General features: G+C 40.4%; 1 protein-coding gene across 3 annotated transcripts in view; it reads left to right on the top strand.

Annotated features, from left to right (window-relative positions):
* pex14 (peroxisomal biogenesis factor 14) overlaps positions 1-23,918 on the top strand; it is a 45,303-nt gene that overhangs the window by 17,173 nt on the left and 4,212 nt on the right. For all 3 annotated transcript variants that reach the window (XM_056384163.1, XM_056384164.1, XM_056384165.1), the window contains exons 3-8: positions 1,717-1,801; positions 8,142-8,267; positions 10,342-10,427; positions 12,558-12,660; positions 16,513-16,610; positions 22,880-22,971. In XM_056384163.1, coding sequence (XP_056240138.1) covers positions 1,717-1,801; positions 8,142-8,267; positions 10,342-10,427; positions 12,558-12,660; positions 16,513-16,610; positions 22,880-22,971 — 590 coding nt within the window. The remainder of the gene's footprint in view (positions 1-1,716; positions 1,802-8,141; positions 8,268-10,341; positions 10,428-12,557; positions 12,661-16,512; positions 16,611-22,879; positions 22,972-23,918) is intronic.

The raw sequence follows: 23,918 nt of genomic DNA on the forward strand, positions 1-23,918 counted from the left end.
TCAGCATATTCTTCCTCTATTAGGTCATTTCCCTCTCACAGGGCCTACATCACTCTGTTATTTACTGGAATAAATATTAGGATATTAGATTTTAGTGTGTTCATTATCTCTGCTTTCTGCCTTAACCACAAGTAGTCTTGTTGGCTCACTTACTTGAACAGAAGAGCTTTGCCAAGAGCAGGGTGATTTTTGTCTTGTTATCAAAGGGATATTTTCTCTGTGTTTTGACTGTATCTTTTGGCCCAGAACATCAGTTGGGGGTTCACCATGCAAATGGTTTAATCTGCTTGTCACAATGAAGGTTCCGGGTGACTGACTTTAATAAGCCCTCAGCATATAGAGATCCAGGAAATTCCATACCCCTTGCATAACCCTTACGTACACCAAGGTCACGGTAGTGTCACAGTGAAATGGTAGATTAGTGTCTAAATGAATTGTGGCAGCATCTCTCGGGAAGAATCTGCTACATTTTGATAAACTTCACTATTGAAGTTTCATTACTGCAAATACAGTGTACTGTGGACGCTGCACGGTATTTTCATGTGTGTACCTAATTAGAATAAACGTGCTATTAAGTTGCTTTTCAGCCTGCTGAAGAAAAGTCAAAGTCTTTTTCATAAGTTTGATAAAGATGCCTGTGCCTTGATCCTCCACTGTACTGTTTGTTTGTCACAGAAATCTAGCTCTTTACACAGCTTCTCTGCCACACCTACCCCGTGGACAAGTTTAAACTGCAATTCTTTTGGATTGAAACGGGTTCATAGTGTATGCAATGCATTACCCAAAACGAATTACCACTGGCAGGGCGCTCAATCACTTTGTATCTTTCAACACTAAGAGAAAAGAAGAGTAATCAAAACCTTTCAACCTATTAGAGGGATGACTTTTACAATTGAATCACGGGGACCACAGGTGCGATAATAAGTCATCTAAACCTCCCCTCCAGTGTGTTTCCCCTTTCTCTGTGTTCTTACATATTTATCTATTTTAGGAGGCGCCACTTCATGGCGCCCACTTCAAATTTATGTTTTAATGCCATTTGAGGAAGATTTTTTTTTCTCCCTCCAATTCTTGGAAATGCATACTGGGGTGGAAAATTAAGGTGCATCTCGAAGGAAAACATAATAGAATCGATGAATGCAGTGCACTTAAAACTACTGATGTTCTGATGCTATTTAACGTTCTAGTGCATTAACGTTTCAAGTCATTACAACATTCAGGCCGGGTGATTTGATCATGGCAGGTTTTTAACTGGAAGAATTACAGAAGTTTTCAGCCTAGGATTCTCAAGTTATTAGATACAAATGATCACCTCTGCATTAAGTATAGATTTTCTTCCACTGCGCACTTAAGAATGGAAGTTTGTCTTTAAGAGGGTAATAGCAAATTAAGCTCCATACTCCATTTGTCCAGCACTCTTGATGGGCTAATTTTATAACTGCTGATTTGGTCATTCTCCACATTTAGCTGGTGGAAAGTGGTCAGGTGGTCTTTCTTCTCACTGCTGGGTGTGGGGGCTTAGAAGCAACTATCAAATGGAATCCATTTATGTTCAATTTCTTTTTTTCATTTTTTTTTTGTCGGGATTTATAACGAACCTTTTTCTTAAAGAAGGTCTAGACTGTTGTTTGTAGTGTTTAAAAGCATGTGCAGCTTATCTCCTTCCTCTCACGTTATCTCATTGTGAGGAATTAAATCACATTTCTCTCTTCCCAGATTACCACTGCTGTAAAATTTCTACAGAACCCAAAAGTATGTCAGAGTCCCTTGGCCACCAGAAAAGCTTTCCTGAAGAAAAAAGGTAAGAGACTTTTGATTTGCTCCTGATTTCTGTTGAATGCAGCACTGAAAGCCTTTAAAAAATATATGTGGCAAGAGATGAACACACTGTGTTTTTTTTTTTTTTTTTTTTGGTAAGATTAGTCTGTTCGGGTCAAAGGTTGTGGCCATAGCTCTTTGCCCCGGGGGGGTGGGGGGTGGGGTCTAACATGGGTCGATTTTAACTTCAGAGTGCATGATTCAGGCCCTGTGAATAAATGACACACCAGTTGGGATGCTCCTTTGGGTTCAGGAAAATTAATATTGACAAACTCTCTCTGCATTTTCAATGGAATTATCAATATTGCCTTCCAGCATTTTAACCCTTTTACTTAATTTAACTGTTATCGTAAATTTGAGGCATGACGCAGGGAGGTTTTCTAAGCAGGGATGGTGGAAATGTTTGCTGGCTCCTCAGTTTCTTTGCAATTCAGTGAAATTATTTCTGACACATGGTAGAATATTGTTTGTGCAATAAAACTTGCAAATGGCTTTATTACTCCGAACTCATTTAAGTCTGTTCAATATAATGCGGCGGTGGAAATGTGCAGTGTTATGCCATGTATTTGTTACAGTCGGCCTATGGCTGAGCAATGACAGTGTGTACAGAGAGTACGTGGCTTTGCCTCAGATAAACTCTTCAGGGTTAGTATTTTTATTTCACTTCTTCACAAAAACAGTTCAGTACTTAGGGGACTGTACCTCTGCAGTGCTGGAGGACTTTGCCTAGAGTAGCCAAACAGTGAAAAGTGAGCCTAAAAGCTCCACGACTAGGGAGGGTAACCTGAAACCAAATCTATGGTTGCCGGCTGCTACTACACACATCTCATCTGGCTCTAATGACTCTTGGTATCTTTTGAAATTTCTTTGTCTTTGTGTCTCATTATCGACAACTAAGGCACGTTCACAATCTACTGTTGGTTATCTCAAATGTACTAAGGCCTCATCAATACCACATGATGTCACGCTGCACCTCATTTTCTTCTTACTTTCTGCTTTGTTGTAAACTCCACAGAGCTGCGCTATCCAAAATGGTTTGCTCTTACTGCACTTTAAGTCCATGAAATATGTATGACGCTTTAATGCAGATTTATTTAGGAATGTCTGTTCTACTGTAGATCTAAACAGGAACCCTTGATTTGCATAAGGACATTGATCTCAGGGAGAGAGAGGGTAAAGATGAGAGAAAATAGAGTAATGTAACACTGAATACAAAGTACTGTATACTTGAGTAGCACTCTGCAGTATTCATAGGAGAACTCTTGACTTGTATCTTAAAGTCATACATAAGTGAACTTGGAAATCGTGTACATTCCCTTAGTTGTTTCAGGAAAGTGCTTAACTATAACCTCATACCTCATTGAATCAAAATGTTTTGTGCTCTTCTGATTTCACTTCAGCACACTCATTTCGAACTAAGAGCAGTATTTGTACATGTTTATTTTACAGGAAATTGTGTCAGGAAAAGGTTGTATTATTATAAGATTAACCTTGGACACTGTGTAGTTCTGCAGCTGTGAATGTCATTTAATAAACAGGTTATCTAAAGTGAAAGACACGAGTAAAAAATCACTTTCTTGAAGTGATAAATCCTGAGTCAAATTAAATCATTTTGTAACGTCTCTTATGTCATTGAAGTTTTTCTTTGTCATGATGAGTTAAACGATATAAGTTTCCAATGCCCTTATTTATGGTGTTGCAGCACACGTCAGTATGAGTTTTACGTCTCGGATACATTCAGAGTAAATAATATATAATGTATATGACGCATTACGCATTACATTACAAGATGCATTGCAGTGCTGGTTCGTTCTTTTCAAAAGTATACGTGTTCTAAGCTGTAGTAACTTAGTAGACATGGTAAACTTGCATAAACATAACAGTAGGCCAATACTCACATTTCCCGTTTCTGCACCCAGCATATATATTGTCCTCTCAACCTTTTGACCTAGAAACTCAATCAGCTTCCTCCTCCCATAGTCAACCACAGCAAATGTGTCAGTCTTAATTTCTAATACAGTTTAATGTCATATTTATGTAAATACTTCTGGATTTTACTCTATATTAACAGCCAGAAATGTCAAAGCACACATAAAATGAAACAATACCATCTCCTGGTAGAGTGGAATTTAAATTGGATTCCTCTTGCTGCCAGTACTTACGCTGGACAGCTGATGAAGGGGAAAATAGGGCCCACTTTGATTACATGTTGCAGAATCTTTACACAATAATCTCGCTCGTGCATATTATTTCTCTGCACATTTGTGCCCTAATCTGCGTTGAAGGATGCCTCTCTGGTTACATCTCCTTTTTTCCAAAGAGATCCTAATAGTGTGGTTTATTTCAATATTCATTGAAAAATATAATTTTCTGTTTTCCTTCAACTGTCAATTTCAGGGTATGAATTGGCAATTATGCAGTCCAATATTTCTAGCTGCCCTTCTTGAGTCCTTGTTGAATAAACTGGCTGAAATATTGAAACTTTGTCACTAAGATGTAATATAAATCAGGATTTAAACCCAGAGACGTTTTCTCTTTTTTGCGGAGGAGTGGGGGGAAATAAATTGCATTTAAACTGTCTTGCAACCATCTTGAAGCAATTTTGCTTTACTTGTTCCTTGCCAAGATCAAGTAAATTTTATTGTGTTTGAGTGAAATATAATGTGCTACAGTCTCATCTAGTGAATTGTTCCATCTATGTCCTCAACAATTAACAGATGTAACAACTAAAGTGTGTTGGGACCCATTTTGGCAACACCATTTAGCCCAGACAATTAGCAGTTCCACACATAATTACCAAAAAATTCTAATTCTCGAGACAAAGTCAAGAACATTTTACAGCTTTCAGCGTGTCACTTTGACTGTGGCCCTTAAAATGACATCTCTGATGATCACCAGACTGAGTGCAGTTTGGGAGAGTTCAGAGTACACAGACATACATTGTTGCATTACAGGTAAATTCAGCATGTGAAACAGGCACAGTACATTCTCTGTCAGCGACACATAAATGATGGCTTGAATTATTTCTTTTTTATGCCATCCCAGTTGTTATTGACTTGAATAAATAATCCTAATAGATTTCACCCTGAGTAGAGGGCCAGTGATGGAGGGTCACAGGGAACACAGGTAGGCTGTTGGGCTATTACCATACCTGGTATGAAGGTAAGGGTAAGGTTCATCATTCCAGATATTAATAGGATCCTGTTTGTAAGTGGGGTTATGTGACTCACCTCTCGGACAAAAATGACAATGACCAAGGCCTGCACAGAAGGTAAAGGGATTGATGTGGTTATAAATTACTCCACGGTGCCACCTAGCCTAGGCCTTGCCTACTTTGTCATCAGTACAAGGCGATAAAGCAGGGAAATGAGAGCAGAGTCCGCTTTTTTAATACATAAATGAATACTCTATGAGAGCGGTCATTATTTAGGGCATGCCATTTTCAAGCAGTTGTACGGAACCAAATGACATGTAGAATCTTCTCGCCAGCACAGCATGAGAAACAGGTTGAAGTTGCACTTGACTTCTTAATAACCCATTGACCTCCATCTATTTATGACCCCTGCCATGCATTTTTTTTTTTATATAAATATGTTATTCAAAATGTAAGTAATTTTCACCCAAGGACAACTTCATAATTCAGGCCTTGGAGGACAGCAAAAAAGGCATTCACCTTTTACCACCCAAAATATTTTAGTAAGCAATTTTTATAATTGGCTGTCCGGCTTAGGTCTTGACCCATAAAGTCCAGAAGTGCCAGAATTGGAGAAATGGATTTAATGTAAGAGCCTTGCTGCCTCTTTGCCCTTAAAAAATACCCAGAGAATATGAGCCACTGAAAATAGAGCTGTAAATAACCTGACGAGCAATGGGTTTTCCTTTAAATAAATACCGATCAGGTTTATGTTGAAAGACAATAGAAAACGTAGCCCAGATATGCAGTTTACAGTATTTATAGCTGTAATATCGAGGTGCCAGCACCGTAATTTCATGCCCCAATGAGAATGGCAAGGTCAAAGCAAATGCTTTGGCTGAGCATCTGCTAATACGGTGACTCATAAACAGGCACTGCGTGTATCAGGTGCACCAAATAATACAGTATAATGAAATACAGAATAGCTTTCCATTATTGTTCTTTTTTATGGTGTCGTCATTAGGTGTAATTTATGTCTTAAAAAATTCATCTCCCCACAGGTCGATCTGAAATGGAGGTCCAGGGGTCATTCCACAGGTTTTGGAACCCATAATAAATTTCACAATCCCTTTTTTGTCTTTTCCTTTTATATGTAAAACTCACTTTCACCTTGTTCCCCTTTCTTTTGGATCTAAGGGCCCTTTCATTTGGTGTTGTCTTCCCCTCAACAATAAACAGATCAGAGCCTACAACACAACTTAGCAAGCTGTAATTTGACTAGAATATAGCTTTAGGAATTTCCATGTATTTTATTTAGATGCAAGGTAAAAAAAAAAAAAAAAACCTTTCATTTGCTGCAAACACAACTTCAAAGATATGAACAGCCATTAAGATGTACATACATTAAGCTCAATAGCATCCTAAATGTGGATTTTTTTAAAAAGACTTTACATTTCAAGGTGAAAGGAAAGACCTGAAGCATGTTTTTATTTCTTCTCATTCGGTGAAACTGAGATCCTTGCAGGTCTCATTCAATAGTCTGCCACCATGTAGTCTGCTGTGGTCAGATGAATCAGGAGTCCAGGGACACATTATTGCTTATTTGACAGTGCAGTCTGACTGCACAAACTCAGCACATGGTGCTCACCACTTCCTGGCACTCAGGACCTGCTGTAGACTACAGGCTGGCCAATATTTGCCTTCAATTATTCAACAATTTTCATGGCCATTTGAAGTCCTCGGAGCATTTAAATAGGTGACGGGAGGGACCTCCCCTTGGCATAAGCTGTGTGGTAGGGTATCAAAAGATTTCTTTATGCTTTAGGGCTGCTGATACAGTGGTAGGTTACAGTGGGATTTCTGATTCAACTGGCCATTCAGATTTGCCTCACAATTAAGCTGCTGAAACATATATTCAAATGGGATGAATCATTTAATGAAAGGATTTTGGTTATAATATCTCATTCACCTTGAGAAATGGACCAATTCTGTTGTTCGTGTTTAAACAATACATACAGTATTATTAAAACTATATGAGTGTTACTGTGTGTTTCTCTTATGAAGACCACTCTGTAGGTCAGTATCAGAGATCTGGCTTTGCGCAGTTACTTTTAATAAAAACTAAGAGGCAGCTCTTGAAACACTGCAACTGAACCCTTTCCAATTGTCTCGCAGTGTCTCTCAAAAGATGGAGGAAGCTTATTCTGGGCTTGTGTAAATTCTCCAAATCCCGAGGGAATAGTTCAAGTAAAAGGCTCTGTTACAAAAGGGATTTTCTGTCAATAAGTGAGGGAAAGGGCTTCCACAAGTAATGGTAAAATGTTAGGAAGCTACAATGAGCAGTATACAACATTATAATACGAACTGTACTGATTTTTCATTATAAGGTAACGCATGCTTATCAATATCTAACAGTTTTAATTCTTTGTTTTCAGCTTTCTCCTTATTGTTTTGCTATAAATTGGTTAATGTTGTATTTTATTGTAGTTCATCAAAAGTTGTAATGATTTTCCTTTGTTTAGGCTTAGAAGCTCATTAAAAGATGAGACCCACAGCAATGGCAGTATATGGCGCCTGAAATAAAATCCTTTCTTGCCACAAAAGGAGATGTTCATATTAGATTTTTTTTTTCTCCTCCCCTCTGATTCTCCATCAGGGAGCCCTTTGCAATTTAATCATCACTAAAATCATTAAAAAGATCTGAAGATTAAATTATATTGGCATTTGCAAAATTATGTAATACATTTACATTACAATGAAGAAATTAAAATAATGCATTTTCACTGTCTGGGGTGTATGAAATCTCCACATGGGAAATATAACTTGAGAAGTGGACAGACTCTTATTTTCTTTGCCTTTGGTGGCAGTTAATAGGCTAGCAGAGTTTCAGATTTCATTGTGTGAACCTTTCCAGACTATCTTTCTTTGATGGATGTCCCTGAAACAGAAACTCTCAATGGAGAATTCCATTGAGAATCATGAAATGAAAATGCATTTTTTAGAGGAGGGTAGGTAAAATTGAATGACGATTTGACATACATTCTCTAAATTGTACTTAAAAGATTTGTGGGGAGCTTGGGAAGTATTTAAGTATATATTATGACAGCCATGGAGCCATTTGGCGTTTCCCATTAACACAGAGCCACTGCACCTCTTCCAAACGTCTTAAAGGTGTGCATCTTGATTCCAGGGCTGACAGATGAGGAGGTAGAGTTGGCCATCCAGCGCTCTGGCAGCACAGAAGAAGTCCTGCCTCTGAGCCCTGTGGGGCCCCCACATCCTCTTCACGCAACTCAACTGGTTCCTGCAACTCACAGTGAGTGCACACTCCCTTTTCTCCACTTTGGTACCTGGTTCATACACATTCTAACTATATTTATATGCACAGTATCACCTCAAAAACAAATTTGTAGTCGAGGCTAATTTAAAACTTGGATCCCTGTCCACTGCAGGTTTGCTGTTAGAGTCTTCCCTCTTGTTTTTATTAATATAAACCCACTAAACAGGATTATCCATAGCTCACCAAATACCAGGATCTTTACAAGGCTTACAGACTTGTGTGCCATGCAACATTTGCCTTGATTATGAATTCAGACACAGGGAATACAATGTTGCACAGCACAAGCTCATGAAGTCTCCCTTGCCATTCTGTTTCAAGGGGTTCCACCCTGGCAAGACCCCACACCGCAACCTGTATCTTTATTACCTCAGGAGGTTATGAGTGCTGTCCACTGATTTACCAATGCAGAATGAAGTCCGCGTAATGCTTAACCCATATGACAATGATTCCAGATGTATTCCACCCTCATTTATTACCACACTGTCCTTGACTCCCCTGGCATCTCATGTTTTGTAATGAAAGTGATGTTGATGGGATGGCCATGTAGTTAGGGAGACTCGCAGCTCTCCGTCCATAGTGGGGGGTTTTATATCAAAACGGCTATAAGGGAGCTGCATAATGAGGTGAGAGCGAGGAGTCTTGTATGGGGGGTCATGCCGAAAAGAGGGGGCTACCTCCCTTTGATGTCCTTGTTATGGGGACGGTGCACGGGGACCCGCATCCATCTCTGTCGAAGTAATGGATACTCTGATCTCTATTTCCACGCGGTAGAAGGACAGGAAGGCCTCCACTGAACCCAATAAATTTGAGAGGAGATTGGAAAAACGGGGGATGGAGACCACAGTTCCACAGCTTAAGTGACCAAATAAAAAAAAAAAAGAAGATGGCAGAGTGGAAGTGGTAGAGGAAAAAGGAGAGACAGGAAGAATGAAAGGTCCTAAAGGGGGGGAAAAGAGCAAGTGAAGACCCCTGGTGATGCAGTGAGGCTTGTTCAGGGTCAACCACCTATCCCAAGGACTCCCAGGCCTTTCAGAAGCACAGTATTCTGGAATAGGTGACAGACTATCGCAGTTATAATGTTGATGAAGACCCAAATTTATGTGGTTACCATATGGATGTTGGAGAATGATTCAAAATTTTCGATAGGAAAGGTTACGGGTTCATGCCTGAATGCTGCAGCGGCGATGAAACATGCCCTTGAGTAAGGCAAATACAATAGCATTCACCTTGAAAATGTACCATATAGTCCAGTATGGCAGTGGGTCTCTCATTTTATTTGCATGTCAAATCACACAAGTGGTAAGGCACAAGATCAATCTGGTTTACTTGCATCAAGCCAGTAAACACGTACCACATAACCCATTAGGTGAAATCAGACCTGTAATAGAATATCAATGGTGTACTTTAGTGGCTTAGCCTCTAATAATTTCCTATTCATTTGGGCCCCACCAGAGTAAATAAAAGAAAAACTCATATATTTCCTCCTAACCTGTTTGTTGTTTAGTGACATTTTCAGTTGAATGCCTCTCTTATGTGGGGAATTTCCACTTTGACAGACAGTTGGCCTACCCAGATGACAGCTTGCACAATGACACACTTTCACATTATCTGTCACTCAGCAAGACAGTCAACTTCTAAACACAAACACACACACACACACACACTCACACACCTTTCTGTTCATTCCAGTTGTTTAAAGGGTTATGTACATATACTGTATTTGGCCCCACCCCAAATAAGTGGCGCATAATGGAGTCCTTTCTGGAAGAGCACGATAGAGAGCACCTTTTTGCTTTCTAGACTTAACCTTGCATTGTTCTGACGTTTGGTGTATATGCAATGATTTTAACATCACACAGAGATAAATTATATTACATTGTGTTTATTAAATGTAGAAGTAAATTACTAAGGCAATATAAAATTGACCTCAAATTACTATAACAGTTGTTGTTTCTTGTTTCAGCCCAAGCAGTGTCTTGAGCAAGCATTTCAACCGTATTGAAATCAATGTAAATCAGTATTTTACCACATGTTTTATCCCCCTCTCCAGGTCCAGCAGGCTACAGATGGAGAGACTATGGTGCCCTCACCATCATTATGGTGGGCATCGCCTTTGGCTTTCATCAGCTTTACAAGGCAAGTTACACCCTGCTTCTCCTGCTTCTCCTGCTTCTCCTGTTTCTCCTGTTTCTCCTGCCCTTTTGACAATGTTTCCTCACTGACTTTGTTTTCACAGTTAATGTTTCACTAAAATTTGTTATACATATTAGGCTTTGCATCCTAAGATCTGTCAGTACTGCCTCTCCCTGATATTACATTTAAATTGGTGGTCTTTGCAAGTACATCAGTTTATGATGAATTATGGTGCTAGAATAGAAGGCGCCTCTGCAGTATGTAACATCACTCTGGTCTTGTTATTAAAGCTACCCTGCTTTACGTCAAAGCATGATCTCATTTGAACCCCTTCTTTTTAACTTCGCCTTCCCTCCTCCTCTCAGATATTTTTTTTTTTATTCCTCTAAAAAATATAGTTGCTAACACAGCACACAACCATTTTTTTGCCATCCTACCGTCTAAAAATAATCACCCTGGTTTTTATCGGGCTTAGCAGCCCTTGAACATGAGCTCATGAGGCCCCTTGTCCCCGGTGACATTAATCCCATAGTGGTTGTTAGTAGTAGTCTGAGTGGCATGTGGAAGCCATTACTCTCGTTTTAGAGGAGGACAGGAGCTCTAGCAGTAGCTCTTGGCCTAGATGACAGGCCGTTCTCCTCTGTGTCTGTAGGAGAGAGAAAGGGAGCGCGAATCATGTACATGCATATGCCTACCTGACCCTGTCAGACATATTGGCTTCTCTTTAGATCCTGTTATGTCCTATTATTTCGTTCTTCTTTACAGAGCCTTTCATAAGGCTGCACATGCACATTCTGGTTCCTCTGTCTCTTCTTCCTCTATCCCTGCGGTCTTTCACTGATGAAAACACACACTGTACCAGTCCGCTACGTGCAGCAGGGTTTGCCAGCCACTGGTCGCCTGGGAGGTGGGATTCCCTGGCGGGACGGCACAGGTTGCTGTCATGTCACTGGAGCGTAGCGCCAGTCGCACCATATGTCCAGGCTTCTGCCCATACTTTATTTATGTTATGGTGCACCTTGTAAACACCACACTCCCAGCAACCCACTTATTAATTACTACGTGTTGACACTCGTTTAATCTTTTTCTCTAAAAAGTGTTTATTACTTGCGCTGGTGTGTCTGCTTGCCACCTGAGCTGGAGAGAAAACCCGGCTTGGGGAGCAACAAGCTGCAACTGGCTGCAAGGCATTAAATGATCCTTATTCAGCCTTAAAACCAAGAAAACATTTATTTTTACATTTTGAGTGCAGTTCAGTCCCGCCCCCCCGCCCCCCCGCCCCCCCCCCCCCAAGGTTAAATTGACGTGATTTTATTTGGTGAGCTCTGCTCCACGTACACACACGTACAGGACTCAGTGAAATGCACACAAGCTGCTCATCTGGGTAACACTCACACTGGATAACAAACATCCTCATTTGGCTGTCAGACATACATATGATTTGGTAGAGTTCTGTTTATTCAGTGGCAGAGAGATAATAAACAACATGACATTGTCTTTGGTTTTGGAGGACTATTTTCAGTGTTCGCCATCGTGTTTTTCCCTGGAGGCCCATCTCTTGGTTTCACTGTCCCTTTCTGGATTTCCTTCATTTACATTGCTGGAAATGTGTTTTTAGGGCTCCAACTAACAGTTACTTTCATTATAGATTAGCCTAATTATTTTTTTTATTTTTTTAGATTTACACATTAATTGTTCAGTCCATAGGCAGAAAGAATTTGAAATTTTTCTCAGAAACCCTTGGTTCAAATTTTTTCAAAGCATCTTCAAAGTGTTTTTACTTTTGAGAGTCTAAAACCCAAAGATATTTAATTAGCAATGTTTGACATTTATGCTTGATGAATAACTTTTTTAATAACTAAAATGACTAATTGGTTGTCAAACTTGTTGATTAATTTTCTAATCGACCAATGGTCTCAACATAGATGTGTGCACATACCTGTATCAGTTGCTTGGACACTGCGGTAGATATACATGCATCTAATCATGCAGTTTAGACAATTAGACATTAGTCCAATAAAACAATGCTTTTGACCCTCCAGAGCCAAGTCTAGGTGGCCCTGTCTTTTCCTCATCTTTCTGCCCCTTCCCTCTGGAGAGAAGTGTAATTTTGTGCCATGCTTTTAATTGCAGAAATACATCCTTCCCCTCATTATGGGCAGCCGAGAGGACAAGAAGCATCTGCAGAGGATGGAAAGCAACATTGCGGCAATGAGTGGCACGCTGACACAGACAGGTGAAGATTAATATCTTCATCACTTTCTCCCTCCTTAACATTTTCCCTCATTTATCTGTCGCCAAAATCGGGGGGCCCCGCACGTTTTTAACAAATGACGCCGCTGTCATTTCGCTTTAATTTGAAATTGCTTGTTTACTGTCAGGCTCGGGCTCAATTAATTACGTTTCGCTGAAAAGCTCTTAACCTCGGAATATTAATGAGGAGTTGGGAAATGACAACTTTTCTCCCCCCCCCTCCCATCCTCTCTCACTCCCCCCTTCCATCCGTCTCCCCCTGCACCAACCTCAGCCCCATCCAAACCTCCACCGCCATCATCATCATCCACCCTCTTCCCCGTAGGTGGCGAGAAAGTTCATTTTAATTTTGTGTGCGTGTATGTGTCTTTGTATGTGTGTGTGTGTGTGTGTGTGTACCATGCGTGCAGCATGGCACTGTGTGGCGTCTGGGCTCAGCATTGGCCCTAGTGTGATTAAGTGCACGGTGACAGGTGCGGCTCCCATGTTGGACAGGTGAGGAATCTCAACCTGGCTGTCAAACATGGAGAGAGAGAAAAGCAAGGAGAGAGATGCTTTCCTAGCTCGTTGTCAGTATAATTAAAAATCCAGGGAGGCGTAAATGAAGGAGGCACTCTGAGAAAGTTTGGTCTTGTTAGCAGGAGTGTTGAACGGGAGTGTTTTCACCTGAAAGGTACCAATCCCTGTTTGAGATCAGCAGCCTGGTAGAAAAATAGGCTACACTAATAATAATGATGATTATAGAAATTCTACATTTATTATAACATCAAGTTAAATCAAAGAACCAAGAGGACTAAAGTACATTAAAGGGATAGGGTAACAACATTTAATCAAACATTAAAAGCATGGTGAGTCTTGAGTAACTTTAATTGCTTGAGATTTCAGAGAGTTTCAGGGGCATATTACATCATTTTGGTCTGCTCTCATTTTTTTGTAACACGAATTGTTAAATCCAAATGTGTTTTTTAATTTAATTTCCTTTTAAATTTGAAAAGATCACAGTAATGTACATGTCCCCTGTCTGTATGAGATATCAAACAGGGTAAAAACTTGGTTGTGTTAGTGAAGCAAATGCGTGTAATATGCCAAATTATTATAATTCTTATTATGTAATTATTATTATTATAGTAGTAAAACTATAAAGTAGCAGTAGAGAGATAAAAAAGGAATCATACTTGAATCATAAATGCCATACCGTGAGTTTAATACAGGTATCCTTTGTTTGATTTTAAATCAAGTTGTTTGAGTTTACAGTTCCTGTCACAGACCAACATGGTGCAGATGAAAGTATTGCTGTTATCATTTCATCCAGTCACACCCATGCCATTGTTTTCTGGCTGGCTAACATAGGTGGAGGTTAGCAGTTGTGTGAGATTGCGTGCGAGGTGTGCCACCCTGAATCTGATTAACAAATATCTGCTCTTTTATGGTCATTTTCTCCCAACTATGCAAACGCATTTCCTCTGGCTATTTCACTGCCCATTCTTGCTCTACTTATCACTTTTTGGAGATTTGCCAACTTACAAACCCTGTTTTGTTTGTCGGTAAAGAGAGGATTTCACAGGCTGAGTCCTCCTCAGTTTTGCAGCGAGTAGGTGAGCCTCCAGTTGGGGGGAAAAAAAAAGGAAAAAAAAACCACAGGTCTTTTTTCTAGCCAGTGTGGGGAACTAATTTGCTATGACTGCAGTAGCCAAGCTGCTATTGTAGTTAATGACTGTTGTAGTTAACAGTTGGGGAGAGGGGTTGCAATTACATTGAGAGTTTTCTCCCCCTGCTTTGCCTTTGTCTTTCTCTCCCTCTCGCTCCCTCTCTTCTCGCTGCACTGAGTAATAGCGGCCGACTGCCTCACTGCTGCCAATTGCTTGAACCCCCTTTTGTTAAAGTTCATGTATTTCTCTAGTGCCGGGCGCAATGAGGTGATGTATCCTTTTGAATGGGGACTACATTAGTCTCTCTCACCAGCCTCAGCTCGAGAGTAGGGGCCTTGACTCCCATTATGATTTGCCTACAACTTCACACAGACAATTAATGAATGGATCTTGGAACTCCTTCAGCGTACCCAGGCTGTAATGGAATTGTGCGGCTGTTTGGGCACTCTCAGTCGGTAGGAGCCATATTGGTGACCAGCTGGCCATTAAAGACAGAGACAGGCCTGGACATATGTAGTGTACATTATATAGAGGTATTTACTGAATAATTTACTGAATACACAATGTGCACCGTCCTCACAGCAGCTGCAAGCCTCACACATCATCTTGTCTCCGATTCTTTCTGTCTCGCTCTCTCTCACACACACACACACACACACACACACACACACACACACACACACACACCACTGCTACAGCCTCCTTCTGATTCATGCCTGGCCAAAGTCATTGACTTCATTATTCTTGGCTTCATATCTGTGATAACTGTAGTTGAAGTGAACTGAAGTTGCGCATTTTTGTCAAGTGTCTGAGCAGTACAGAGGAGTCAACTTTGTGGAGAGACATGAAAAGAGTTGGTCTGTGAACCGTTTGGCTGAAGCGGCTGAAAAAGTGGTGCCAATGGTAATTCAGGAGGTACAGCATTACAGGCTGGCAGACTGACCCACACATCTGGATAAGCTGTTTTGTGGCGAGGCGGAATCGGAGACTAATAGGGCAGCTCTTGGCTTAGCGTACACACCCTGTCACACTAACACCTTTTTAAGCAGGGATGGCCGCGGTATTTTAGTTTTATTGCCGTCTTCAGAAAGGTTGGTCACACTCTGGATCACAAACCCAGTAACAAACTCAAATTGTTTGCACACTGGTTTTAGGACCAAACCAACCATCCTGCTCAAACTCGTATTCCGTTAGGATTCCGCAAGCATGAAAAGATCAAACGTTTCAGCACCCCACCTATATTGATACAACTCCACCCTTTAAACACAGGTGTCACTACAAGATATTAGTGTCTTTGAAAGATCAAATATTTTGTCTGTGTTGGTTTTTCAAAAGAAACACAGGCTCCAAGCCTGACTCTGTCTTTTGTCCTGGCCTGGGTTAATGTGAAAGGAGGGTTCTTTACATCCCGTCCAGCCGGCTGCAGCTCAGGCTTTTAACCATTGGCCTGACAACCTCAGCAGTGGACCGCCACAATATCTGTTGATGTTAATCCTATTAGGCTTGATTTAACACTTTACACGCCCATGATTTATATGAATGTTTATTGGTTTTCTGTAATATAATCAGCTCAGGGAAACTTAATGCATTGTTTGGTAATACACGCGTGACTGGAAGCAGGGGGCAACAAACTGTGCCCGGTGTTATTTGAAATCATACACCCTCATCCAACACCAACACTTGAACTAATTCAATCTTCAAAGTCAATGGAAAAAGAACAATATTTATTAGGATTAGGGGGGACATTTTGTCTGGCAGCCTCCTCCCAAATGAGAGCCTTGTTTTTTCCTTTGTTGATCGTTTGAGGATTTAAGATGCATTAGAAGGCAGTGTCTGGGTGGGTAATGGAAGGTTAGAGACTGTTATTTGATTTAAGTTCAGACACTAGAGATTAATATCTCCATCCTATGTGGCCCCCCCCTTCCCACCCTCCACCCTCAGTGCCTCCGACCAAAAAGCTGCGACTAAAGTTACGGGGTGTTAGCTTTGATTACAATTCTTAGAGGACAGCTTTGATCGGTGACGTGTTGAGTCTCATCAGTTCTGTCATCGTCTCTGAAAAGAAAATGTTCAGTTTTGTGGCACCAAAACAACCTTATCACACAATCTTACTTCCCTTTTTTTTTTTTTTTATGTGTTCTAAAGTTTGCGGGATTTACCAACTGTTATTCTGCTCGTTTCCACAGTAAGCCAGCTGCAACAGACGCTGGTCTCCGTCCAGGAGCTTCTGATCCAGCAGCAGCAGAGAATCCAGGAGCTCTCTCAGGAACTGGCTGCATCAGAGGTAGCTACCACCTCATCAGCAACTCAGCATCATTCACTTACCACCCCATATACTTTCCAAATTTCCAATTTGCTAGAATATCAGTGGTTGCAGTTAAAACTACCTGATTTTTTTTTTTTCTTTTTTGCACCACTTTCTCCTTTCACTGGTTTCCTGGATTAAACTTCAGATTGTAGCAGTTTGTATTGTAATGTAATTAAAGCAGATAGTAGCACATTTACCACAGTTGGAGACTCTCCTCATATTCATCCATATTCCATCTGGCATGTTAAGCCTGGTTAAGAACTGGTTGTAAATTAGTAATTTCATTAAATAATGTATTTGTGTCGTTATATCGTACTGCAAACTAACAAGATGGAGAGGAAACAACTTTACTGAGCTTTGCTGTATTTTGGACATGAGAGTTTGCAGACTGCACCTTTTTGAGGTCTGTTATGTTGAGATTTATGATTTTGAGGAAAGCTAGACAGGCAGTAACTCTGAAATTACAGAACAGCTCAGTAAACATAAAGTTGCATTTTCAAATCTCCAGATTGATGAGGAGAGAGAAAAGGTTTCTCGAGGCCTCTGTGTACTAAAATCTCTCGCGCTGTCCCGAGTCATAAGTACCTAAGACAGACAGCCTTATTATACTGTATATCATCAGAACACAAGCTGCAAAATAGTATGGTGCATCTCATCATGGGCCCATAATCTTTAACCGTATGGTCATTCCTCTTCGCCTTGATTTTTATAGACATTGTTCATAATCTACTCAGAATTGTAAGTGTTTGGGTGAATCGGATGGAGTGAGTGTTCTAAAAACTTATGTGCAGGGATGAAATGTTTTTTGCTTTTTATAACAATGCTCATAAATCGCTTTAGGATCTCTGAGCTCTTAAAAAGTCCTCGCAAGAGATGATCTTAGACAATGTTTTATGTCCACAGCTGTTAAGCACACGGGTGTTTCACTGTAGCATCTGGATATCGCAGGAAAACATATGCGGACACATCTGCTACGACACAAATGAGGAAGAAAAATATGAATCTCTTCCCCGGACAAGGTTAATCAAAAACTGACAACTGGTACCTAATTTTGTGCTGTTTAAAGTTCTCAGCCATTCAGTCTCTCTGGTGTAGAGAGCAGTGGTGGCCCAGATCAGCATGTGTGAGTACATGGGAGCTGATTTGACCCCCCGCTGGTCTGAAAGCGACCCAGCTGAGGTGTTCTGTCAGGAACACTGTCAGCCCACTTTAAACAATGAGGTCCCTCCACAGCATAAAGGGACAAGGGATGTTATTTCTTTTCATTCGTCATCTCCAAATCATAGATTGGATTAAAAAGTGTCTACTTCATTTGCTATGAGTGCCTAGTTGGACAGCAGTAGTGTATAAAAAGTATATTTCACATCAAAACACCCATTAAACAAATCATAAACTCAGCTTTATAGCTATAGTGTTGATCTTAAATTTTCCCTGCGAGTCGGCACGAGGCCCTCTGTTGTCTCAGGCCATGGGGGAAATTGGGAAATTGTTTTCAGGTCCGGGATATTTGATGAGAAACACATGTTGGAGCTGGCGAGCTACTTATCATTCACCGTTTGCGGCTTTCGGGGTTTGCCTCACCATGCTGCTCAAAGTGCACCACGCTTAGCAATTATACCTCTCAACACGGAAATGTGCCTTTAACCCGAAACACATGGAGACTTCTGTTTCCTCAGCTGCTAAGTAAACATTTCTCGTAGTTTGGAAACCGCTCAATTGCGGAGTGTGTTTACTGTCCCTAAACTGGGGACCTCATTATGGTAGTGAGTTGAGACAGACTGACTCATGTCCACACACACAGCACGTGCTGATGCTGCACATTTCCTGACTTCAGGGCCTGGGACAGTTTTCCTATTTTTCACTATTTTCTCAGTTTGTCATGACTCTTTAAAGACGTGCTGCTGTGTTCTACCGCACGTGTTAAGGATAGATGGGACTCAGGATGATTCATCCCTGATGTTAAACAGCCAAGTCTATTTCTGCTCCATTATCATTACAAATCTAACTGTTAACTGTGTTTGCCTTGCTGTCTCAACTCACTGATGGTTCTCTTTATTAGTGGATACTACATAGAAGATTAGAAACCGCCTCCTTGCTTGCGCGAGACATACTGCCAGTGGGAAAGTGCATAAATAGAGCAATTGCACTGTACCAGTGTTTCCACTCAAAAACACTCCTCTGGGGACTTCCTTTTGAAACTAATTCCATCATAAATATACATGCGTTACACGAAAACACACTGTCTGCCGGCGGAGTAACTGTGAATTAATTTGCCTTCAGACACTCTTAAACAAGGCTTGTTAAAGATCTTATCTTGTTGCTAATGGTCCACAGGCATTTATCTTCATTTAGCCAGATGCGTTGCCGTCCTTGGGTGCTGCTGGAGTTGATAATCTTTTTTTCTTTGCTTGTAATATATATGCATGTATATGTAAGCCGTATGTATGTGTATATATATATATATATGTTTAGATTTTTTTTCCTGAAGCACTTAGTTAACAGGCAGAAAGAGGCCTATCACCCCCAGGCACCCACCTGAGACAAATTAGCTACAAGGCTTTTAAACCAGTTAGAGGAAATCTTTACTATACGGTATTTACACAGTAAAAGACCTACCCAGTCAGTGCAGTGGTTTGTGTTTTTTTTTGGTTTTGGTTGGTTGGTTCATTTATTATGCCTCCACGCTATGGCCTGAGGCATTATGTTTTTGGGTTGTCCATCCGTCTCAGGAACACCTTGAGGGAATTTCTTCAAATTTTACATAAGTGTTCACTTGCACTCAAGGATCATCTGATCAATTTGGTGGTCAAAGATCAAAGGTCACAGTGACCTCTCAGAAAAAAGGTTTGGCCATAACTCTGTGTTCTATCAGAATCAGCTTTATTCACCAAGCATGTGAACACATACAAGGAATTTGACCCTGTTTTTAGTTTCATTCAATGAACGTATCGCAGAACAAGAGCAACAAAGCTCAACACAGGAAAGTCAAATCAATTGTATTTATGTATCAGGATTCCACCCTCTTCACTTCCTCTCGCTGGATGACAACCAGGATCCGAGGGCGTCCTGCTCGTCTGGTAGTCCAACACAAACTCCCAGGTTTTGCTGACATTGAGCTGCAGGTGACTGTCGTTGCACAATGTGATGAGGCTCACTATCAGTCATCTGCAGCCCTCTGAAAAAAGTCTCCAAGTGAAGACTAATTATTCACTGGAGTCATACATGTTAATATATAATTTTTCATTTCACCGAAAATACACTGAATACAATTTAATAAATTCCTTATATTAAAGTCTTCACTTCATATATAACATCTATACAGACAATGATGTAAACTTGACTGGTTGACGAAGGCATACAACTGCGAGGCGGTAATTCTAGTTTGTTGATTGTTTGTTCATGCCTGATGCAATGTGCAGCGCCAAGTATAGGATTATGCTCTCCACTGTTGAGGCCACACAGAGCCCTCAGAGCCCTGCAGCTGTACACCGGGGCGGGTGGAAAAAGTCAAACATCACACGAAAGAAGAGAGATGCTCACTCATCACTCATTTTTCTGTCTTTTTATGTCTGAACAATTAATTTTACCACACATTGCCGTCCTCAGGATGAAACCACAATGTAGTGTCATATGCAGCCTATAGGGCAGTGACATCACAACACAGTCAACGTAAATGTTTTATTTATTGTATTAGCTCCACATGCTAGGAACCAGCAAACACTAAATAGTGAATCACAGGGTAAAACATTTGGATGCATGCATTTAAATCAAGTCTACAAGAGAGTGCAATATGAAGCATTTAAGTTTCAATTGTAATTAAGTAAAAAAAATCCTTCAGTACAAAAACAAACTGATGCATGTATTTATATAGGAAATATAAGATTGTAGGAAAACGCATTGCAGCATACCAGCAGAAGTAGCGTACCTAATAAATAAATGATTTTCATGTACATACAGTGGCGAAAAAACAAGAATCTGTTATTACTGATAAATGATGATAAGAATAATAATACATAGGTCAAACTCTGCATTATAATATCCCACCTGGAAGTATCTCTTAAATTATGCCTTTGTAATCAGAGCTTCGAAATCATTTCAGAGGTTAAATATTTTGATCAGCAGTTTGATAAAACGTCACAACTTACACACTTGTGCGGTCCATTGGATACGTGTCAGCACTTAAGGTGGGGCTTTTAAAGTCAGCAGCGTACTTTCAATCTCTCCGGTCACTGATACCCCACCACTCAGCCTCCACCCAAGCACCTAGTGCACTTAACACAAGATTCTTACTCAATGTGTGTGTATAAACACTGACATAATGTATCTCAAAGCTGAAATTCAGTCCTGGCCCAACATTTAATTAGGTTTCCTCAGACTTAATTAGACATATGTCAGAGGTAGTGTTGTGTGACAAGCCTTGATGTGAGATATTATATGGTGCTGCTCTGTAGATAATGCACATTATGGATGTAGCTAGCGGTTAACAATTCTCCTCGAAAGCCTTTTTTTTTCTTATACGAAGTGATATACGCACATCGAAATCCTCAATTTACATTTGCAGAAATGTGCCATTCTCTTAAGCTGATTTTGTGCCTTGGAAGGTTTTTAGCTCAGCCTATACAGCAATTAATTTTTTTCGATGTAAAATGAGAGAGAAGCAGAATCCAGCGTTATTATACGGGTGCCTTGGGGAGGCAAGGGATTAAGATGGTTCTAATGAGGTGACGGCTGTAATAAGAGTGTCTTCAGCTGGCCTCCAATGCACCACCTCTAGAACACGGCTCCTTATCAGCGAGGTTTAGGAGCCGATAACAGCCAGAAAAAAAAAAAAATCTCCTTCCCCTCCTCGTCTCCTTTTCTGTCTCCCCTCACTTCTCCTCCTCTGCCTCCCTCCTTCCACTGTAAATGAGTCTGATCCCTTTCAGATGTGATTCAATTAATTTCTCTTAGATTTAATTACAAGCGAAAGAGTCCAAGTTATCCCTCTACCCTCGATAGGGGGTCCACGCTTCCTAACAAGCTTCCTCTGGTGAGTCAGGAGAGTCTTAATTACAGTTTTTACTTTTCTTTTATCCCACTTTTTCCCTTGTCTTCTCCCTCTCCTCCCTCTGGTCTCATCAGTCTATCCTCCTGCTAGTGCACATGTTTGTACTCTTTATTCAGGAATAGATTAAGAATGGGGAGCAATTAACTACATCACTGGCTTCTAACCATTTTGGCTTTATAGCCAAACAATGCCAACTCATGATGCTTCGTCACCGGTTGCATGTGTGTGTGAGCAATTCAACCATTGAACAGCTTCGAGTGTCATGAAGAGGTAAAACCGGTATTTCAGAAGAAATTTAAAAAAAAGTTTAAAAAAAATAAAAACAACTTATCTGGTTAATCATTTTACTTAGATTTATCTTAGAATTATCTTGAGACCTGCATGTTAGGCCTCTAAGGTCTTCCCCTACAGAGTTGTTTCCATTAATGTTGCAGTACCCATTAGTCTACAAGACTTTGCAGCAGTTGCAGCTCAGTTTTATTGTTGGGTTTGACTGTTGCCACTTGCCACGTGATGTTTTTTCTCTCGGCCTTTATCAAAACTCGTTATTTTATAGCTCCCCCTGTCAAAGTCCTGCCTATCCCTAAAAAAGTGCTGCAGAGACAGATTTTCAGCAGCAATTTGCCATTCAAATACTTTGCTATTATTCCCTGTAGCATTTCAAGCTGCACCAGTGTGTGTGATAACACATGCCTTTGATAAAAGACAAAAAGAACAAAACAAACTGCTAAGCTATGGTCTGCCTTCATGAATGTAGCCATTGTTCAAGATAAAGTCATTATCCAAAACACTGGACACTGGCATAATCTTTTCTAGATAGTATGGAAAATTATGTAAAAACAGCATGATTCACACTCACTGGACTCTCTGAGCAGTCGAGGTGGCTGAAGTATGATTCTTTGTCTTCCTCTCTGTCATCACCAGCAGTCGGCAGTTATGAGGTTGTTATGGTGATGGATGACCTGACTACACAAAAACATGTGCCTTTTAGCATTTGCATTCACCATATTTGTTTACCCTGCAGGCTATGACCTTTTTTGGAAACCAATGTTTTTTTTAGTTTTTTTTTAAAAATTATTTCATATTGTTGAGACAGAACATGAAGGAGTTGTTGAAAGACATATATTGACTTTGTGCTGTGCCCCTGCATGTGACCTGAACAGTGCCTGTGCCTGTGTCACTTGTGTTTTTCCTATAGGCATCATCTTCAACCAACCGTATCCTGGACAACCAAACAATTGGAGAGCTGAAGCAAGAGATAGTCTCTTTGAAGGGCTTACTGCTCAGCAGGTAACAGAGTTATCCACACCTCGTCACATGAAACAGTGCAGGTGGAAAAGAAAAGAAAAGTAGTACAGGTGTATGAGTGTGTGTCTCTGTTGAAGGGCTTGATGTTGCTGGATGCACTTCATTTGAACCTTTTGACAGTGTTAAACAGGAAAAAGAACCGTCAATGTGAAACACACCATGTGTTAACTTGCACTTCCTATCCAGATGTGATTTTGGCCACATTTCATTTACTCCTGACATTAAAATGCTTTTTAACATGCTTTTTTAAAATGCTTTTCCACATAATATCATACTGCACATATCAAAAAAGATAACACAAGCATCTTATTGACAGATTAAAACACAAATAAAGATTATATTATGTTAGATGTGTCGTAAGAACCAAAAAAGCCACGCAGCCTGTTCTGTGGCTCCTCTTGAAGAGTGCATATGTTGAGCATCTTTACTCATGGAACACTTACTAATGTTTTCCGGCACTTTCGTTGCTCAGTTGTCATCCCCTGACTGAAGTACAGAAGGTTGTATATAAAGGGAGATAACTCCAGTGTGATTGAGTGATAGCCTTTAATTGATGACTAATCAATCTAGTCTATAAACTCCTAACTGCTGAGGACTGTGATGTGGTAGAAAGTACTAGGTGTTAAAGAAAATGTACAAACGGTAACCACAGGATGAGCATTATGCAGTCATCTTTGCATACTCACCTCTACAGTCCAGAATTGTTGTAGATGGCCTGAAAGTTTGTGTTTGTGTATGAATAAATAAAATAGAAGAAAACATAATGTCACATTGCTCCTCCAAATTGCGCACTTAAAGCATAATCATTAATCTCAAATATGTTTAATCTCACGGGCACTAGAGGTTATAATACTGATTGTACCATTTCTTTTACTTCACAACTTGGCTCAGCCAATTAACATACTGCAGGCATCAGCTGGTCTTCTGTG

Source organism: Seriola aureovittata, chromosome 9, assembly GCF_021018895.1.
Source record: "Seriola aureovittata isolate HTS-2021-v1 ecotype China chromosome 9, ASM2101889v1, whole genome shotgun sequence".
In the NCBI taxonomy this organism is placed as follows: Eukaryota; Metazoa; Chordata; class Actinopteri; order Carangiformes; family Carangidae; genus Seriola; species Seriola aureovittata.